Source organism: Pseudorasbora parva, chromosome 5 (genome assembly GCF_024679245.1).
Source record: "Pseudorasbora parva isolate DD20220531a chromosome 5, ASM2467924v1, whole genome shotgun sequence".
Classification (NCBI taxonomy): Eukaryota; Metazoa; Chordata; class Actinopteri; order Cypriniformes; family Gobionidae; genus Pseudorasbora; species Pseudorasbora parva.
This window is the reverse complement of record NC_090176.1, coordinates 1512580-1531106: the sequence shown is the minus strand read 5'-3', so window position 1 is coordinate 1531106 and position 18527 is coordinate 1512580. Positions and strand designations below refer to the sequence as shown.

Genomic DNA, 18527 nt, shown 5'->3' with positions numbered 1-18527 from the left:
AAGCTAATCAAGCGCTCCTACTTGGGGGACTTGAGATCTCTGTGGATGATCTTGTGGAGGTGGAGGTAGTTCATGCCGCCGGCGATGCCCATGGCCCAGTCCACCAGCAGGGACGGGGTGATCTTCCTGCCGGCCCTCAGGACCTCGTACAGCTGGCCCTGAGCGCAGTACTCCATGAGGATGCAGTAACACGGAGCCTGCGTGCACACCCCCCTGAAACACACACACACACACACACACCGTCTATACGTTTTCAACATGTCTGCAAAAAAAAATTCAAATTGACATTTGCAAAGATTGCTGATCCGATCAGCTCTTCCTCTCTACTACTAGTTACAGCAGCAAATAAACATGAATGAACATCAGAAGGTATGTTGTTTCAACTGCAGAAATATTAATACACACCACTCTTCAAGTTCAAGTCACAGGTGAAAATGTGCATTTATGCTATAACCTGGCTCATTTACAGTCTTTACAGTAATGTTAGACTGTTCATTAATGTGCACTGTCCTGACTAAATAAATAAATAATAAGTCCACCAACATTAATCTACTCACTCCTCTGACTAGCTTGTTTGTTGGACAAAATGGCGGATAGCAATGGGGGCATATAATATTGGGGTCACGATTAGTCAGATCGTCTGTCAATCAAACTCCAGGCAAAGGGTTATTGCAATATCAATGTTTGACGTTAAAAAACTGTCAAGATTTACTAAAGACCAGTTAGTTATTTAGCATCTTTACCTTATTGCTTATGCCAGTGTAACCCCTCCAGTTTGAACCGCCCGCTCCAAGCGGGACTCCTCTGACCTCAAGAGACGCTCTAGACTGATGTTAGCGGTTGCAGCCTTTAGCCTCCTTTCTAGAGCATCCGACTCTCATGACGGCGGACCCGGGTTCGAGTCCCGCTTGGAGTGGGTGGTTTCGAACAGGGGGGTTACACTGGCATAAGCCATAAGGTAAAGATGTAAAAAAAAAAATCTTGACAGTAGTTTTTTAAAGCCCTCCACTGGTCCTCCAGGACCCTGGCTTATGTGTTTGTAGGAGTTTCCCCTTTTCGACTGCTAAATTTATTGTAGGAAAGTCTTTATCATACAAAGTGATTATCAAAAACAGCTATTAGAAAAGCATGTCTTAACGATTGGCATGCTGTGATAGTTGCTGTAAAAGGAGGAACCACAGAGAACAGAAAGACATCTTCTCCACTCATCTTCATTTAACATGTAATGCCAGAGGAAGACATTAATCCGGAGATTATTTAATTTGCAGCGCCTGTGTTGTTAGTAGATCACACACACACACGATTATCATCAGTTCTGTTTGTTTGTGACCCAATGCTATTTTGCGCATCTCTCTGCAGATTGTGTTGGTCATAATGTTAATGGTCCGCTGTGTTCTGTAATCTGCTCATTGTCAGTAAATCACCCGCTGAACTTCCCACTCCCATCAGCGCTTTTATGAGATTGTGGTCTCACGCTCATTTGCCCTGTCTAGTAAATCTAGACCCAGGTGTCACTATTTAGATAAACAGGATCTATAACCCGATCTCTTGATTTAGTTTTATTGGGGCCAGGCAGCAGGTTCATTGGCCCCTACTGTATCCAGTGGTGTTCTTATCATTATTCCTCTTCTTCTTCTGCTCTTGAGTCGATGGGAGCCCATAGAACCGCTTGCAGGACAGTTCTGAAATTTGGCACACTGATAGAGGACAATCTGAACATTAACCTCAGCAAATTTGGAGTCTCAATCTCTCTAGCGCCACCCACTGTGCACTCACGTTTATGCTAATAACTTTTGAACCGTAAGGGCCAGAAATTCCATCTTTGGATTCATTTGATCCACATAACTCATTTTTTCTTCAGGGAAATATTTCCATCATTTCTACTTCATCCCATTTTCATCCAAATTGGCTCAGATCATCTTCAGACCATGCTGGCAAAAAAAGGATTAGAAGCTTTTTGATAAACTCAATGGTTCTCCAATAACGCGTGAACGAATTTGAAATTTGGATGTGATGCTTAAGCCTTAGCCTATCGAGACGAGTTTTGGTACGTCATCACAAGCATGACCTCAGGCTACATGCATCGTTTCAGCACAGCGCCACCTACTGGTCAGGAGACATGAAAAATGGCTATTTTTGCTTATAACTATTTTTGTTGATAATAACACAATTATTCTCTTTTTGACTCAATGAAGAATACAGAGTCGAATAAAACCCATTTCTCCATGTCAGCCATTTTGTGCTTCAGCCATTTTGGATTTTGTCGTAATATTTTGTATTTCATGAATGCATTAGCGTATCGTTACGAATAGGGGTGTAACTATTCGGTTAACAACGATTCGATTCGTATCACGATTTGAGGTTGTCGATACGATTTAAGGACGATATTGGTTCATTTAGAACGATATGATCCGAAACGATTCATTGACTTGAAATCAATTCAGTAACTTTTAGCCAAAAATTTAAATCAGTGTGACTGTTTTATTTCAGCCGGATCGAATTGTTGTTAAAACGAATTCTTACACCCCTAGTTACGAAACTCAGTATGTATCACGGAACGTGTGAGTTATGTGTAAGGAACAGGGCCACCTTGTGGTCAAAATCTATAATTCAATTACTATATATTCAAATAATTAAATGTTAAAAGATTTTGATTATGTTTGCCTTAATGAAATGAAATCTTAATGAAACTAGTCTTAATAGATTGACAATGAATAAAGAACGATTACCTGTTATTAAAATTGCTGTCTGCCATTTTTTATGTCTTTGGGTGACTTCTTAACCTAACTTCTCTTAGACCATCTGATTTTCACCAAAATCGGATTTCACCTTCAGACCATGTCGGCCAAAAGTTATTGATCGAGCAGTGTGTTTGGAAAAACACATTAACAAAATAGTTGTGATGGCGGCAAGCTGACTCTGAAGCTGTATCTCTGCAATGCTTCGGTGTATTGACACCAAACTTTGTATGTGTCTGTCTCCTTACACTGACCACACCACATCCAATTTGGTCACAGCGCCTCCTATTAGTCACAAGTAAGGGATCAGAAATTAAATAATATTCTTCTGAACTGAATTTATGAACTTTTTTGACAGGTGATCGTGTGACGGCTACGCGGTGAGGTTTGCACACTGATCATTCGCTGATGAACCCAATAAGGTTGCGCTCTGTCTTTCAGAGCAGATGTATACATGCTAAAAGTCACATTACCTGAAAAATACACTGTGCTCTGATTGGTCGGCTGGAGCAGTGTGTTGTGATTGGTGTTTGGAAAATGTCCCGCCCCCCTACCATTACCAGCAGTTTCAACACATTACTAACTAACTCAACCAGGCCCTGCCTCGTTATGCTTCCCAATAATTATTATAATGAGGAATATTGTGACGTGTTGGTCCCCGGAAGAAACTCCAGACTCCAGACTACAATGGAGTGATATAGAGAAGAACTCCTGCTCTAAAAACAACATTACACACTAGACAGATGAACGCCATGAAAGAGCTTTAAATGCACGTGTGTGTGTTTGCGTTCACTCACTTGAAGGTGATGATGTTTGGGTGTTTGAGCTTGCGCAGATGTTTGATCTCAGTCTCCTTGATGTCCCTCACTTTCTTCACAGCCACGTCCTCACCATGAAACTTCCCCAGGAAAACTGCCCCCTGCGCCCCGCTGCCCACCCACTGCAGCTCGGAGATCTCCTCGAACGGCACCTCCCAGGAATCTGGAAGAGACAAGGGTGCGTTCACACTTTAGTTCGGTTCGTTTGGTCCGGACCAAAAAACAAAAACACAACATATAGTCCTGGTCCGCTTAGCGTTCACATTGGCATTTTTAACAGCGAACCCAAAGTTACCAAACCAAAGGCGTAGGGATACGATTACAACCTGATTGGCCGGCTTTTATGATGTATATTTTGCGACGGAGCTTGCTTACCGAACATTCAAAACAATGCTGTGAGCTGGATTAAACGTTATTATAATTTTAGTGCACAAAAAACTAAATAACGACTTATATAGTGATGGCCGATTTCAGAACAAAGATTTGAACCGTTATGAATTGATTCATGATTCGGATCTCGTGTCAAACTGCTGAAATCACGTGACATTGGCGATCCGAATCATGAATCAATTCACTGATTCATAACGGTTCAAATCTTTGTTCTGAAATCGGCCATCACTATATAAGTCGTTATTTAGTGTTTTTGCGCACTAACTCTATTCTGGCCTCTTCATCAATGATTGTAGAGCCGCTGTAGTGAGATGGGCTTTGTAACGACGTCTTTAGTGCCTTTATGGGTCTTGAGAGAGGAAATGACATTGGTGTCAATGAAGGCCTTTCTGAGCCATCGGATTTCAACACTAATATCTTCATCTGTGTGTGAAGATGAGCGGAGGTCTGACGGCTGGCCAACCACTTTAGGGAAGTAATTAATGACAGAATTAAATTTTTTGGGTGAACTAACCCATTAAGGGCACTGACCGATCCACAAGAAGCCAGAGCATTCCCAATCCAATCTTTTTTCCCCCCTTATTTCAAGAAATATCTGCATACACACGAGATCACCAAAACCGACTCAGAACGATGTAGTTTACATGCCAGGCCAGTGTGATGATGTCATGGTTTCACAAAATATACGGATTGGCTGTACACACGAAAACGTAAGATTGTCGTTTTCAGATTTATTAATTAGATTTTTGGGTGAACTTACGTCTCCGGTTGTCACACTCACCCTCCTGGCTCTGCTTGTGCTCTGTGGAGTAGGCTTTCCCGATCATGGTCCACACGGGCTTCAGGCACCCGAACAGGCCTTCCAGAAAGCCCCCTCCGCCCGCCTGCAGCCGGAAGCTGTCGGCCTGGTTGCGCCCCGCTCCGCCCTCGGCTCCGCCCTCCTGCAGCTTCAGCACGCTGTTGGAGAAGTTGGTGGGCTCGTCGCTGAGCGTGGGGCTGTTGCTGTGTGTGCCGCTGCCTCCGCCCACGGGGTCGATGGACAGCACGTTACGGAGCACGCATTGGGTCGGGGTGAGCTCGGTGTCCGGGGTGCTCGCCGGCACCTCCGAGTCCGGCCGGCAGAAGGGCGGATCCGAGAGCGGCGTGCTGAAGCCGGAGAGCGACGGGGACGGGGCATGCTGCTCATGGACACAAGCCATGGGGGCAGAAGGGGCAGAAGGGGCGAGGGTGGCCCACGACTTACCCACCCTTCACAACACTGGCCCTCAGCACTCACTCCAGAGAACGGCTGCTCCTCAACACACCTGAGGAGAAAGAGGAGCCACAAAACAATTTTCAAAATTTTAATTTTCAAAAAATATCTTGTCGTTTTTCTTATCTAGTAAATGCATCTCCATCTGTGTAGCAATACCAACAACACAAGGACGCGTTCTCCTGAAGAAACTGCTTTCAGACTGGCTAATATTCCAAAATTCAACTAAACAAATCCAAGTGAGCTTTAGCCATAACCACACAACTATTTAGGGATTACTTCTCAATAAAAATGTCATAAGCTGGAAAGAGTAAAAAACAAAGAGTAGGAAAATAAACTCAATCCTTCCAACCGCTTTGCTATTATATTGAAGTTGAAGGACTTCTGTCATTTCAGTAGCTTCAATAATACAAGCTGTTTTCTTCTGCACGAGGTTGGACATGTTGGGATGATATGAACAGATGAATTCTACACAGCAACTTACGGAATCATTTACACATGACTGTGAACAGAGCAATTCTACACTGGTAACAGAACACATTTGCTTCTGTGAGATTTTTCCTTCAAGTCCAATATAGTGTTCATTTTACACACACAGTAGGATCATTCAAGCACACAAAAAGGTATTTTCTACATGTGTGAAACAAATCAATGTCGCACATGTAAAAAGTTTACCTGAGTGCTGATGTCACATATTTTGATTAAATTCTTGACGTCTCAGTGGCTTCATAGATACCGGCTGATTGGCTGACCTGATCACCAATCATAAAGCTATACAGAGCCACAGCACCTCCAACTCATTTCTTTCTCTATTGGAATTGTTAAAAAGATTTCTTCGTTTAAGAGTTATAAGCCATGAAACAATGGATCACAACAGTACAAACTTTGATTTGAAGCAAAAATATCGGCAATCAGACCAATTGACAAAGATATGAGAATATGAACTTAGCGGCTGTAATGAGGGGACGAACTACTGAGAAAATGAATGGGACTGTACTTCCTTGACTTTCATCTCGTGAAGAGAAACAGCTTGTGTGTGGTTGTAATATCTTCAGATGAATCATTATCACTTCAGATAGATAAACCTGGGCAGCATGCACAACAATTCTGTTTGTTAATATTAAATGATTTTTCATGAAGCAAAGAATTGCTTTATAAACTCTGCTGGTGAAATACCTTTTTGTGCACTCAAAATATCCCATTGCACATGCAGAATTGTGGAATATAAAACATGAGACAAAACCAGAACTAAAGCACTCTAATACTTGACTTGAGGAACGCTTGACTAAAGTGCCTGTAGACTAGGTCTGCACAATATATCGAAATATCGCAAAAGTGAATATAAGTGAAGCAATATCTGAATGATTTTAATAGGCTACTTCAACATTGTGAAAAGTGTACGTTTTAAGTCGTCCACCCCTAGTTCACACTAAAAAATGCTTTTCTTACTCAGTATTTTTGTCTTGTTTCTAGTCTAAATATCTAACAATTCTTAAATCAAGATGCATTTATTAGATCAGTAAAACAACAAGATATTTTTTTTCTTGTTTTTTTCTTGTTAAAATCAAAATTAAGGGATTTTTTGCTTAAAGACAGGCAAAATTATCTGCCAATGGGGTGAGAAAAATAATCTTAATTCAAACAGAAAACAAGATTATTTTTCTCACCCCATTGGCAGATTATTTATCTTATTTTAAGCAAAAACTCTCTTCATTTTGAGTTATTTTCCCCAAAACAAGACAATCATTTTTACTAGTAAATGTTTAGATATTTGGATTAAATGGTATCATTCTCAGTTTTAAAATATGTTTTTAATATAATTTAATAGATTTTACACACTTAAAGAAAACATTGTATCACATATCGGATATCGCATTATTTAACAAAGTATTGCATATCGCATTTTTCTTCAATATGGCACAGCCCTTCTGTAGACTATCAGCGGCTTCACGCTTTGCCTCGATAGGGTTTCACACTGGTCTCTGCAGCTCTACACAGTTCTCCAGGTCCTGGAACGTCTCAACACTTCAGATGTCATCAGCTGTCCTTACACCAGCAGTCTCGTATGACTATAAGCACCATGTCAACTAGCAGTCATTAGAGTATTAGTAGACTAATAGGTTAGGTATCGGTTTTTAGAATAAGTTGACAAGCAGTTCCAAAGTTACTTATAGTTAGTAGAATGTCTAAAGTGACCATTAAAATAATAACCACAACCTTTTATAATTGCTTTTATAAGGCTGCAAAAACACAGTTGAGATTTGGAACCATGTCTTGGAGCCTCTACGAGCTGATGTGGCAAATCAGGATTGAGAACCACTGGATTATGGGACTGATTATCGAATCAGCCGATGCTGCTAATCTCCAAATGACCAAATATTGACCAGCGAATCGGCCATATTCTTCTCATTCATAAGAAAAGCAGTAATCAACAGCAGGTCATCATCAGCAATGGTCACTGCAGATCTTCACCATATACTGAGTGAGTGCCGCGAAATACAATGCTTATTTACAGATAAGTAAAAAACACAACTGCTGCTTTACCTTGTTATTCATTTTTACAGTCACGATTAACAATTTATCCAGTCAAGAGTGATGTCTGTTCAATGAACAACTGTCTATTGAACCATAGTAATATCTATTCATCAGAAATGCAGAATAAGTCTCAGTAAAGATGACTTTATGTTGGTCTGGAGGTATAATTCAGATCCCGGACGAGCCCCCAATTCTGTTACGGCTGATCTAGGGACCAGGCCACAATTGACAAGATTCTTAGACAGAGGCTTAGCTTGCAGTGATTTATTACATTTTTACATTATTGATTAAAACTTCAGGTTCCGACAAGTCCAAAACCCCAAACTCAACCCTCCCTCTACTTAACCTCATCAAAAGAACAGAAAAAGAAAATATTAAATGATCTTCCTTACCTACCTAGTGCTTCACACAGAGACAAAAAATAACAAGGATAATAAATGCCATCGCAACCCTACAACCCAATAAACCATTACTTACAAGAGTTTACAATGTGCAACCGAAGCAACCGAAATCCTGTCTCCAGCACAGCCCAAAATCACAATAAACTAAAACAACATATAGGGCAACTAAACCGAACATCTAAAAGTGTCGTTCAAGTAAAGCTCCAGAAGAAAGCAAAGCCTTTTAAAAACAGTCGGAGCACCAATAGGAGTCTGTGGGTCTCCAGTAAGGACCAGAGATGCACAGAAATGAGAAATCTGGGACAAAACCAAAAATGTTTGTTTTTATTATTTATTTATTATTTTACTTTAGCTTATTTTTGTATAACTGTATTAATATTACACATTTTAATGAAATACAAGCCAATATTAATAAATAATAATATCAGATATACTAATTACAAGCATAGATAAAGTATAAAAAAAGATAAAACTACAGTAAGGTTTAATACTTTGGCCTGAATGTAAAACACCACTATAGTGTTCACTGTATAGATGAGCTATTCTCTGTTAAAGCTGTGTTATTTGTTGTTTGATTAATGACAGCAGCAGGTGTTTATGGGCTACTGTCACTTTAAGACCGAATGCACGGATCCAGTATAATGACACACATCTGATTTCTTTCTCAACTCTTTACGTTTACTGGTGTTTTGACTTGGGGTGTGCACGAATAGTCGAATATTCAACCTGTAATTAATATTCGAAAAATAAAAATGCTATTTGACTATGATTCTTCGCTGGCCGCTGTAAATCCACGATAAATCCCACTAAAACTCACAGTTACCAATCCAATACCAATCTTTCATTTGAAAGCCACGTTTCTAGCATCTGTAAAACCGCATTCTACCATCTTAAAAATATATCTAAATTACGGCACATGCTTTAAATGCAAAATGCTGAACAGTTAGTACATGCGTTCATGAGCTCAAGGCTAGATTATTGTAATGCTCTACTGGGTGGTTGCCCTGCTCGCTTAATAAACAAACTCCAGCTGATAGATAGATAGATAGATAGATAGATAGATAGATAGATAGATAGATAGATAGATAGATAGATAGATAGATAGATAGATAGATAGATAGATAGATAGATAGATAGATAGATAGATAGATAGATAGATAGATAGATAGATAGATAGATAGATAGATAGATAGATAGATAGATAGATAGATAGATAGATAGATAGATTAGGGCTGTGTATTGCCAAGACTCTGGCGATACGATACGTATCACGATACAGGGGTTACGATACAATATATTGCAATATATTGCGATATTGTAAGAGAGGCAATATATTGCGAAATATATTTTTTGTGGGTTTTTGTTTTTTATAATTTAAAAGAATAAAGAACACAACCATAAGCCTAAAACACGAGACAAATTATTTTCTTTAATTAATACAGTATAATTTATATCACTAATCATATGCAATGTGCAATCTAAGTTGAGGGAAATGTAAAGTGACTGCAGGATTATTTATGTGTAGATGTTTTAAAGGTTCACAGTATAGCAGTGGCTATTTAACAACAGGAAGTGCAGTCCATTCCATGACTGAATGACTGTTTGTTTTATATTTAACACAGCAGCCCCGATCACACAGAACGCGTTTTTGCAGCGAGAGGCGCCTTTTTTAATGGATTTCGGTTGGCAGAGAGCGTTATGCGCGTTGCTTATGCGCCCTGGGCGCCTCGCGTTTAAACCGCTTGCTGCGCCTCGCGTTTTTGAAGGAGCGCTGCGAGCGCATGAAGTTGAAAAAAACTCAACTCTGAGCAGAAAAGCGCGCAACATCATCACGCTTATGTTCTGTTGTCCAAACGAATGAATGAAGAGGCGGACCTTCCGTTGTGTTGACCGTTACAGTGATTTGACTGACAGTACAGGTGATTCGGGGGTTGCCTAGAAACATTAAAGCGCACAGCTCATTTTTGAATGAATAAACGCCGACCAAAAAAGGGAGTGCAGTGAGCCTAAAGCTGTTTTCTATAAAGCAGTCTATTGTATAAAGTGCTATTTCAGGTAACGCTACTGAGCTGCAGAGCTGGTCATCATATCCACATCGCTGTTATCTTTCGTTCTGCTGCCACCGCTGTCAGTTTTGGAGTGTGTTTATTTTGTTACTGAGAGGAAAGCGTGCAGGACATTCTATCGAAACGCTTCTCAGCAGCGCGGGTGACGTCAGGATGTTAAGCGAGCTCTGTTTCAATGTGTTTCCCGAGTATTAGATTATGACTTGGCCTATTTTGCAAAAAAAAATATTCTTGTTGATTTCCTTAGTGGCTTCTTTTTAGTTGAAGCCAACATGAGTCCTCACTTCAGCTCTGTGTACTGCAGGAGCGGAATAATGCTATCGTCTTTAGAGCTGGGTTTGCTAATGTAAACACTAGCGATGCACTTTCACCTTGCGCTTCTCCGGCTCCGCGTCAGTAATGCGTTCTGAGATAACACTGCCATCTAGCGGTTGGGTGTTATACAGTCTGTGCTTTAAACCGAACACAAAGCCACGAATCTTGGATGTAAATAAATAAATATATAAATATCGATACGGCGTTTTTGAGAATCGATACAGTATCGCCAAACATAATATCGCGATATTCACGTGTATCGATATTTTCTTACACCCCTAAGATAGATAGATAGATAGATAGATTATTGTAATGCTCTACTGGGTGGTCGCCCTGCTCGCTTAATAAACAAACTCCAGCTGATAGATAGATAGATAGATAGATAGATAGATAGATAGATAGATAGATAGATAGATAGATAGATAGATAGATAGATTATTGTAATGCTCTACTGGGTGGTTGCCCTGCTCGCTTAATAAACAAACTCCAGCTGATAGATAGATAGATAGATAGATAGATAGATAGATAGATAGATAGATAGATAGATAGATAGATAGATAGATAGATAGATAGATAGATAGATAGATAGATAGATTATTGTAATGCTCTACTGGGTGGTTGCCCTGCTCGCTTAATAAACAAACTCCAGCTGGTCCAAAATGCAGCAGCTCGAGTTCTTACTAGAACCAGGAAGTATGATCATATTAGTCCAGTTCTGTCAACACTGCACTGGCTCCCTATTAAACATCGCAGACATTTTAAAATCTTGCTTATTACTCAAAGCACTAAATGGTTTAGCTCCCCGGTACTTAAGCGAGCTCTTAACACATTATACTCCATCACGTCTATTGCGGTCTCTAAACTCTGCTTTGAAAGAATCGGCATTGTAAAAAGCGCTGTATAAATAAAGATGACTTGACTTGACAGTTATAACTATAGCCACTGGGTGGCGCTGTGGAGCGTGCTAATAACGTAATTGTCTGCCTCACGATGTTTAGAATTACTTAAAACCATTACGCCTATGTAATGTCCCCATATGTCACAAAAACAAACGTGTGTGTGTGTGTGTGTGTGTGTGTGTGTGTGTGTCCGTCCTTTGTGTTAACTCCACACGAGTACTGTACTGTACTGATGCCGAAACTTAGCCCTTACTGGACTTTCGGGACAAAAAAAAAAAACAAATGCCATTTTCGGCACCAAAATTTCAGTGCATAACATATCCAGAGCTTCCACCTCTGCAAACACACACACACACACACACACACACACACACACACGCACACACACACACGCACACACACACACACACACACACACACACACACACACACACACACACACACACACACACACACGCACACACACGCACACACACACACACACACACACACACTAAGACTAAACACAGTCACAATATAGAACCCCAAGATGGCACAGAAACTTTCCTCCGCACTCCAAAACATCTGTAAGTTACAGTTATTACTAGTGTAAATCTATATTCAATTATTATGGGATGTCCTTCAATGCTTTCAGAATCTTAACTTTTTTTAATTAATGTTTTTTTCCTATATTTATCAGATATATTTCTATATTTTATAAGTATTTGTATCAGAACTGTCTTTTCTCCTCGTCTCCTCATACATTTATTCCATTTTAAAACAAAACACTTTTAAATTCACACACAATCTTTTGCTCATTAATGTTCAACACCAACATGTATATTTCTCTGTATATTAAACACATTTTTCTTAAGGTGTGCTCTTAAAATGAGGAATGTTGCATTGGCATCTTCCTCATATAATAACATGTACATTTATGATTTAACGTAAAGCACTGCATTTCTAAGCTTTGAGTTTAAAACTGTGCTGATGAGGTGTGTGTGTGTGTGTGTGTGTGTGTGTGTGTGTGTGTGTGTGTGTGTGTGTGTGTGTGTGTGTGTGTGTGTGTGTGTGTGTGTGTGTGTGTGTGTTCCTGATATTGTCGAGGTCTCGTGTTTCTGAGCGCAGATGTATTTTATTTACAGTATTTCCTCGTCCTCCAGCTTTGTGTTGGCTGATATGAACGCGTCAAACATGATGTTGGAGCCCATAATGTCTCCAGTTGAGACTCATAATAATGAGCAGCTCCAGTGAGATTAATGAGCATTACTCCTCATGTACGCATGATATTCTCTCTCCTGACGCATTTCATCAGATACAGTGTGAATATTACAGAAATCACGGCGCGTCTGTCTTCATGCGCGCGCTCGCGCGCGTCACAATATGGCAAAATTGCATAACAAACGCACGCGTGCGCTCCTGAGCGGCGCGATTCCTCGCACGTCTCGTGCAATTACACCATTGCGCGCGTACGCTCAGAAACAGCTCACAAACGCACGCGACGCGCACGAGCCGCGGATGAAAGGCAGTAAACGGACGCGTTTGTTCAGATGTGATGTCATTGGCGTCAATGGCGCGCGCGAACGCGTCCAGCCGCGTGAAGTACCGCAATGAGCGAGGCACACACACACACACACACACTGCACGAACACACACTCAGTTCATCGCATGTCTCTCGCGGAACCAGCGCGTTGCGCCTCGCGTCATGTGTGTGGATTAGTACCGTGTGTCCGGGTCTCTGGAGGATGATGGAGGGATGATGGAGGGATGGATGGAGGCTGTTGTGAAGTGACGGGTGTGATCCGATGTTGAGCGCTCGGTCCCGCGGTGAGAGAGCGCGTCTCTCTGCTCGATGGCTCTCCGGTGTCCGGGCTCGGTGTGCGGGCTTTAATCCGGTCCGGATGGCTCGAGCTCCAGCGGATGGGGCGCGTTCACGGATTCGGGTCCATTAGTCGAGCGGAAGGAGCTGTTTCTCCTCTACGGTGCTGAAGTGACGTCACGGGACGCGATGACGCCCGCTAGGGGGCGCGCGTGCGCGTTACCGTGAGAGCGAGCATGACGTCAAAGCCACAATCGCTCTCGTGTGTGTGTGTGTGTGTGTGTGTGTGTTTATTCGGCCTGACCTTCCGATCAAGTGAAATTTTAAAGCTTTTAAAGGAATACCTCCTGATTTCAATGTCCCGTTTGATGCTGAGAACACACAGACACACACTCTCTCTCTATCACACACACACACACACACACACACACACACACACACACACACACACACACACACACACACACACACACACACACACACACACACACACACACACACACACACACACACACACACACACACACACACACACACACACACACACACACACACACACATCACTGTAGTTTATTGTTCATCATTTCTACACATCATTGCAGTTTATACAGTTTGTCAATGGCTTATTTTTATTTATAGTGCAGTATGATTGTTGCCTTCTTATTTATCAGTTTTCTCTTCGGTTGAAAACAATAGATACACTCTCAGGTCAAAAAATAGCATTATTTTTACTATACCTGCTGTAAAATCTGGATTTGGTCAGATTGCCTTCCGTTAGAAAGCCCCGGACCTGGAATGGTTTGCAGAAACAGCTGAAGCTGGACACTATCATTCCACTCAATGATTGTAAATGATATCACACAAACCCTCTTCATCTAGAAGTGTGATTGTATAGGCGGATGTTTTATTTTGTTTTCAGCCTGTTCTGGTTATGTTATTGTGTCATATTTTGTTTGACGTTTGTCCTTGTTAGTTGTTGTATGGTTTATTAAGAGGTGCTGATACATTTTTAAGTGCTGTCTTTCTTGGCCAGGGATCATTTGAGAACGAGACGGTAGTCTCAATATGATTTCCCCTGGTTAAATAAAGGAATAATAAAAAAATAAAAACAGTCAGTGACACACACACACGTACACACACACACACACACACACACACACACACACACACACACACACACAAAATAAATGTTTAACAGTATTTTATAAGATAATCTAATATTCTTCAAGGTTTTTCTTCACTGCTGTCCATATCTTGAGTTATCACATTATCTGCTCCTTCAGTGCAAACATAAGCAGCTACAAAAAAACTAAAACCGCGTAACCAAAGCTCTTGTGTAATGAGTGTGTGAATGCACACTGAGGCGGATCCGCTCCTATAGCTCCATAAGGCCATCTAGAGTTATGAATTATTATCTGTGCTCTGCGTTTATTTCCCACTAGAGGTCGGCAGAGACGCTCAGTGTGAGACATTCTGGGCTCAACTAACAGGATTAGACATTACACATGTTCAGTTTATGGTGAAGGAATCTGAGAAAGTGCGTATTTTTACAATTTTTCTTTTTTTTTAAATTGCTAACAACCATTGTTCAACACATAAACCACACATTCAGCGACACACATGTGTATATGGAGTATAAAAATCTTTTCAATGCATTCAGACAAAACACTATATATGTGCAGGATATTTTTCATATGCTCACAAACTGCTTTCAAAACTACGGAAGCCCGTTTCTGCCACACAGTTGAGGGAAAAAAAAGGTCAGAATTATGAGATAAAAGTTGCAATTACTCTTTTTATGTTTAGTGGCAGAAACAGGCTTTTATACAAAAATGACAAAAGCACATTCAAATCAGAATAATTTCTGCAGTAATTATTGTGAAATATGGAAGTGATTACTTTCTTTGCACTGGAATGTTTCCTTTTTTCACCTATTTACAGTATTTTCACAAATAAAGAACTATATTCAAAGAGAACGAATGATTTCTGATTAATTCTGGTTACATGCTTTAGTACATTCAGTACATTTAAGATGTGTTATTCTATAATGAAATACTGTTAACATGACATTTCATTCAATCTTTAAGAATAACAGGTATGTAATGCCAGTGTGTGTTATGAGGGACCAGAGTGTGTTATGAGTAATGCCAGTGTGTGTTATATATGTGTGTGTGTGTGAGTGTGTGTGGCCATGTTTTTGTGACATATGAGGACTCAAATGTGTATAATGCCATGGGTATGACACAGGTATTACAGGAGAGGGTGAAATATGAGGACATTACCCATGGCCCCACTTTACAAAAGGCTTATAAATCACACAGGAGGAGTTTTAGTGAGAAAGGAAAAATGCAGAATGTTTCCTGAGATGGGTAGGTTTAGGGGCAGTGTGTGTGTGTGTGTGTGTGTGTGTGTGTGTGTGTGTGTGTGTGTGTGTGTGTGTGTGTGTGTGTGTGTGTGTGTGTGTGTGTGTGTGTGTGTTGGGTAGGTTTAGGGGCTGTGTAAGGGGATAGAAAATACGGTTTGTACAGTAAAAAAAAACATTACGCCTATGGAATGTCCTCATATGTCACAAAAACAAATGTGTGTGTGTGTGTGTGTGTGTGTGTGTGTGTGTGTGTGTGTGTGTGTGTGTGTGTGTGTCTATGTATGTGTGTGTGTTTGTGTAGCATTCTCACCCATCAAACAGAAGTGTGTATCTAGAAGTGGAGATTTGTCAAACATACACCACACTTTTTTTTGTAAAGAAACAGGCAAAGCAAACACTTTATAGGCAGTATCCAGCTTGACCGAAAACAACGTATATGATATAAAGTAAAGTATGTGGAAAAGATTTTAATTACATGTATACGGCAAACGTCTCGGTTACGTATGTAACCCTCATTCCCTGATGATACGTCAGTACTGACAAAATGGGGGTCTCGCTAGAAGCCTGCTGCCTTCGATCTTAATCAAAACGAGTGTTGCATTGCAGTCACGCATTTATGTTACCTGCTGAGGAGCCAAGGGAATACAAACATCATTAAAGTAGTCCATATGTGACATCAGTGGGTTAATTAGAGTCTCTTGAAGCATCCAAAATACATTTTAGTCCAAAAAAAAAAAAAAAAAACTATGACTTTATTCAGCATTGTCTTCTCTTCCGGTCTGTTGTCAATCCGCGTTCGCGACTCAAAACTAACCCTTTAAGAAACATGCTTTATTATCAATGTCATGCTGCTTAGTATTTTTCTTTTTTTGTTGAAACCATGATACACAATCATTCAAAGGTTGTATTTATGACGGAAGAACCTGGAGTATCTAGCCGCAGTTGGAATATTTCAACCCCAGGGGTGGCAAGGGTCTTGCCAAGGGAAGACACATGCTCAAGGAGACTTACCGTGGAGAATACACATGTGGAGGTTGCCCTACGGGGGACTCATGCACATGGGTCACCTAGCCTGACACGAGGGCTGACCATTCGGGCATGCACTCTTGAGCTGGCATCAACAGTGCTGGAGGAACTCAGGGCCTTTGGGGAGGCTCACCTGAGTGAATAAGTGCACAGATCCAGTCCGTGGAGTGGAATGGTGCAGCAAGCAAAAACAACCCGGACTGTCCAGTTACTGGCCTCTTGGCGCGAGTAAACGAGAGGAACTGGCTACACTCGAAGATTGCGGCTCAATCTAGCCCAGCCTACAGCTCTAAGTCTGATAGCGAGGTGCCTTACACTTAACCCTAGAGGAAGCAACACACATCATGGCATTCTCTGAACCATAAGTTTGATGGCAAGACAGCCTCAGCTTGGAGAGAACCTTCCCTTTCTGTTGCTCTCCATAACAGACAAGAACTGGTCTTAGGTCCTGAACACTGCAACCGGTCTACGTAAGCACAAGGGTGCGTTCTGCACAATGCAGGCTGGGTCTGCCTACTCCAAGGCAGCACTTGCAGGTTCAGCACCTGGAGGGAACCTTGGGCACATATCTAAACTGGGGTCTTAGGTTAAAACGTGAGAATCAGCCAGCTTGAATTCCCTGCACGCTTCATCACTGAAAATGCCTACAGGTCTCATGCCCCCTTGATAGGAGCCAACCAATCTTGAGCTACACTACTATCTAAGGAACTTTACAACTCGAAGGGACTGCAAGGGCTCAAAGGGAGCACTCAGCAGGGTAGATAACTTCACTGTGAGATCACAAGAGGGCATAAGACCTGAGGGTCGGGCCGTTCTGTCCCACTGTTCTAGAGTCCACCAGGTCATGGTGAGCCAATACTGTGGCCACCCAAACCTTCAGGATTTGAGGAGACCGCTTATCATTCCACCTTACTTGGATGAAGGAGAGCACAGACCTGAGGCATTTTCTGGGGCCTTCCGTGGAAGAGCACCAGGTGACGAAGAGGTTCCACATAGGTCCCAGCCAGTGCTGAAGCGGTCACATATGAAGCCACCCGAGCGGCGCTACCGTGACTACGGATCCCCCACCAGCCTCTGAAAATAACTTCAGTGGAACCGCATTCTTGCCCCAAAGGAGAAGGCAAGTCAGCAAGGACTGCACACGTTCGCACTAAGCATGCATGGCGACCGATTCGAGAAAATAGATCCTCTTCAGGGAAGAGTTTACTCTTGCCTCAAATTACCTGAAGGCCCAAACGGGTGAGGTGCTAGAGCACAAGGTCCCTGTGTTCGTAAAGCCCAGTCTCGAGAGTGAGCTAATTAGCCAGTCATTGAGAGAACCCAGGAAGCGAAATCCATGTGCCTGAGTGGCAGAAGGGCAACTTCAGTGAAGCCACGAGGAGACAGGGCCAACCGAATGAGAGAACTGTGTACTGGTATGCCTGCCTCCCGAAGGCAGACCTTAGAGAAGACATGAGCACACTTCCTTCAGGTCAGCGCTGCAGAACAATCCAGTGGACAAACACATCCGAAAATGCGTTACCCTGTGAACATCTTGAAAATGGAAGCCTAGGAAGGATTCAGTACAAGATACAGAGGTCCAGGAATGTTTGTGACCCATCACTTCCTTTAGGTACCATGAAGTCAGGGCTGTGGAAGCCAGACTCCATCTCGGCTGGAGGGTGATCTGAGCCGCACCACCTCGCCAGTAGGGTGTCGACCTCCACTTGCATAACAGGGGCGATGCCACCCACCATGGTATAGTAGACCGTGCAAACTAAATCACAAGCCAAACCCATGGGCGAATCAGCTAAACAGTTGGGAAGCTATATTCAGGCTCCCAAGGTTGAAGAGCAGTTGTGCAAGCCACAGGTGTACCCACGATGGGGCAGTGAAGTCGAACAACCATCCCAGACATGGGGAGGCATGGGAGCGTCCCGAGGTG

General features: G+C 41.9%; 1 protein-coding gene across 2 annotated transcripts in view; it reads right to left on the bottom strand.

Annotated features, from left to right (window-relative positions):
- map3k12 (mitogen-activated protein kinase kinase kinase 12) overlaps window positions 1–13432 on the bottom strand; it is a 32881-nt gene extending 19449 nt beyond the window's left edge. The window contains exons 1-4 of one of the 2 annotated variants that reach the window (XM_067442985.1): window positions 13117–13432; window positions 4707–5250; window positions 3536–3719; window positions 22–213 (exon numbers count right to left, since the gene is read on the bottom strand). In XM_067442985.1, the coding sequence (XP_067299086.1) occupies window positions 22–213; window positions 3536–3719; window positions 4707–5145 (815 nt within the window). In that variant the 5' untranslated portion in view covers window positions 5146–5250; window positions 13117–13432. The remainder of the gene's footprint in view (window positions 1–21; window positions 214–3535; window positions 3720–4706; window positions 5251–13116) is intronic. The other variant, XM_067442986.1, reaches the window with a different exon arrangement.
- Window positions 13433–18527: the final 5095 nt, after the last annotated feature.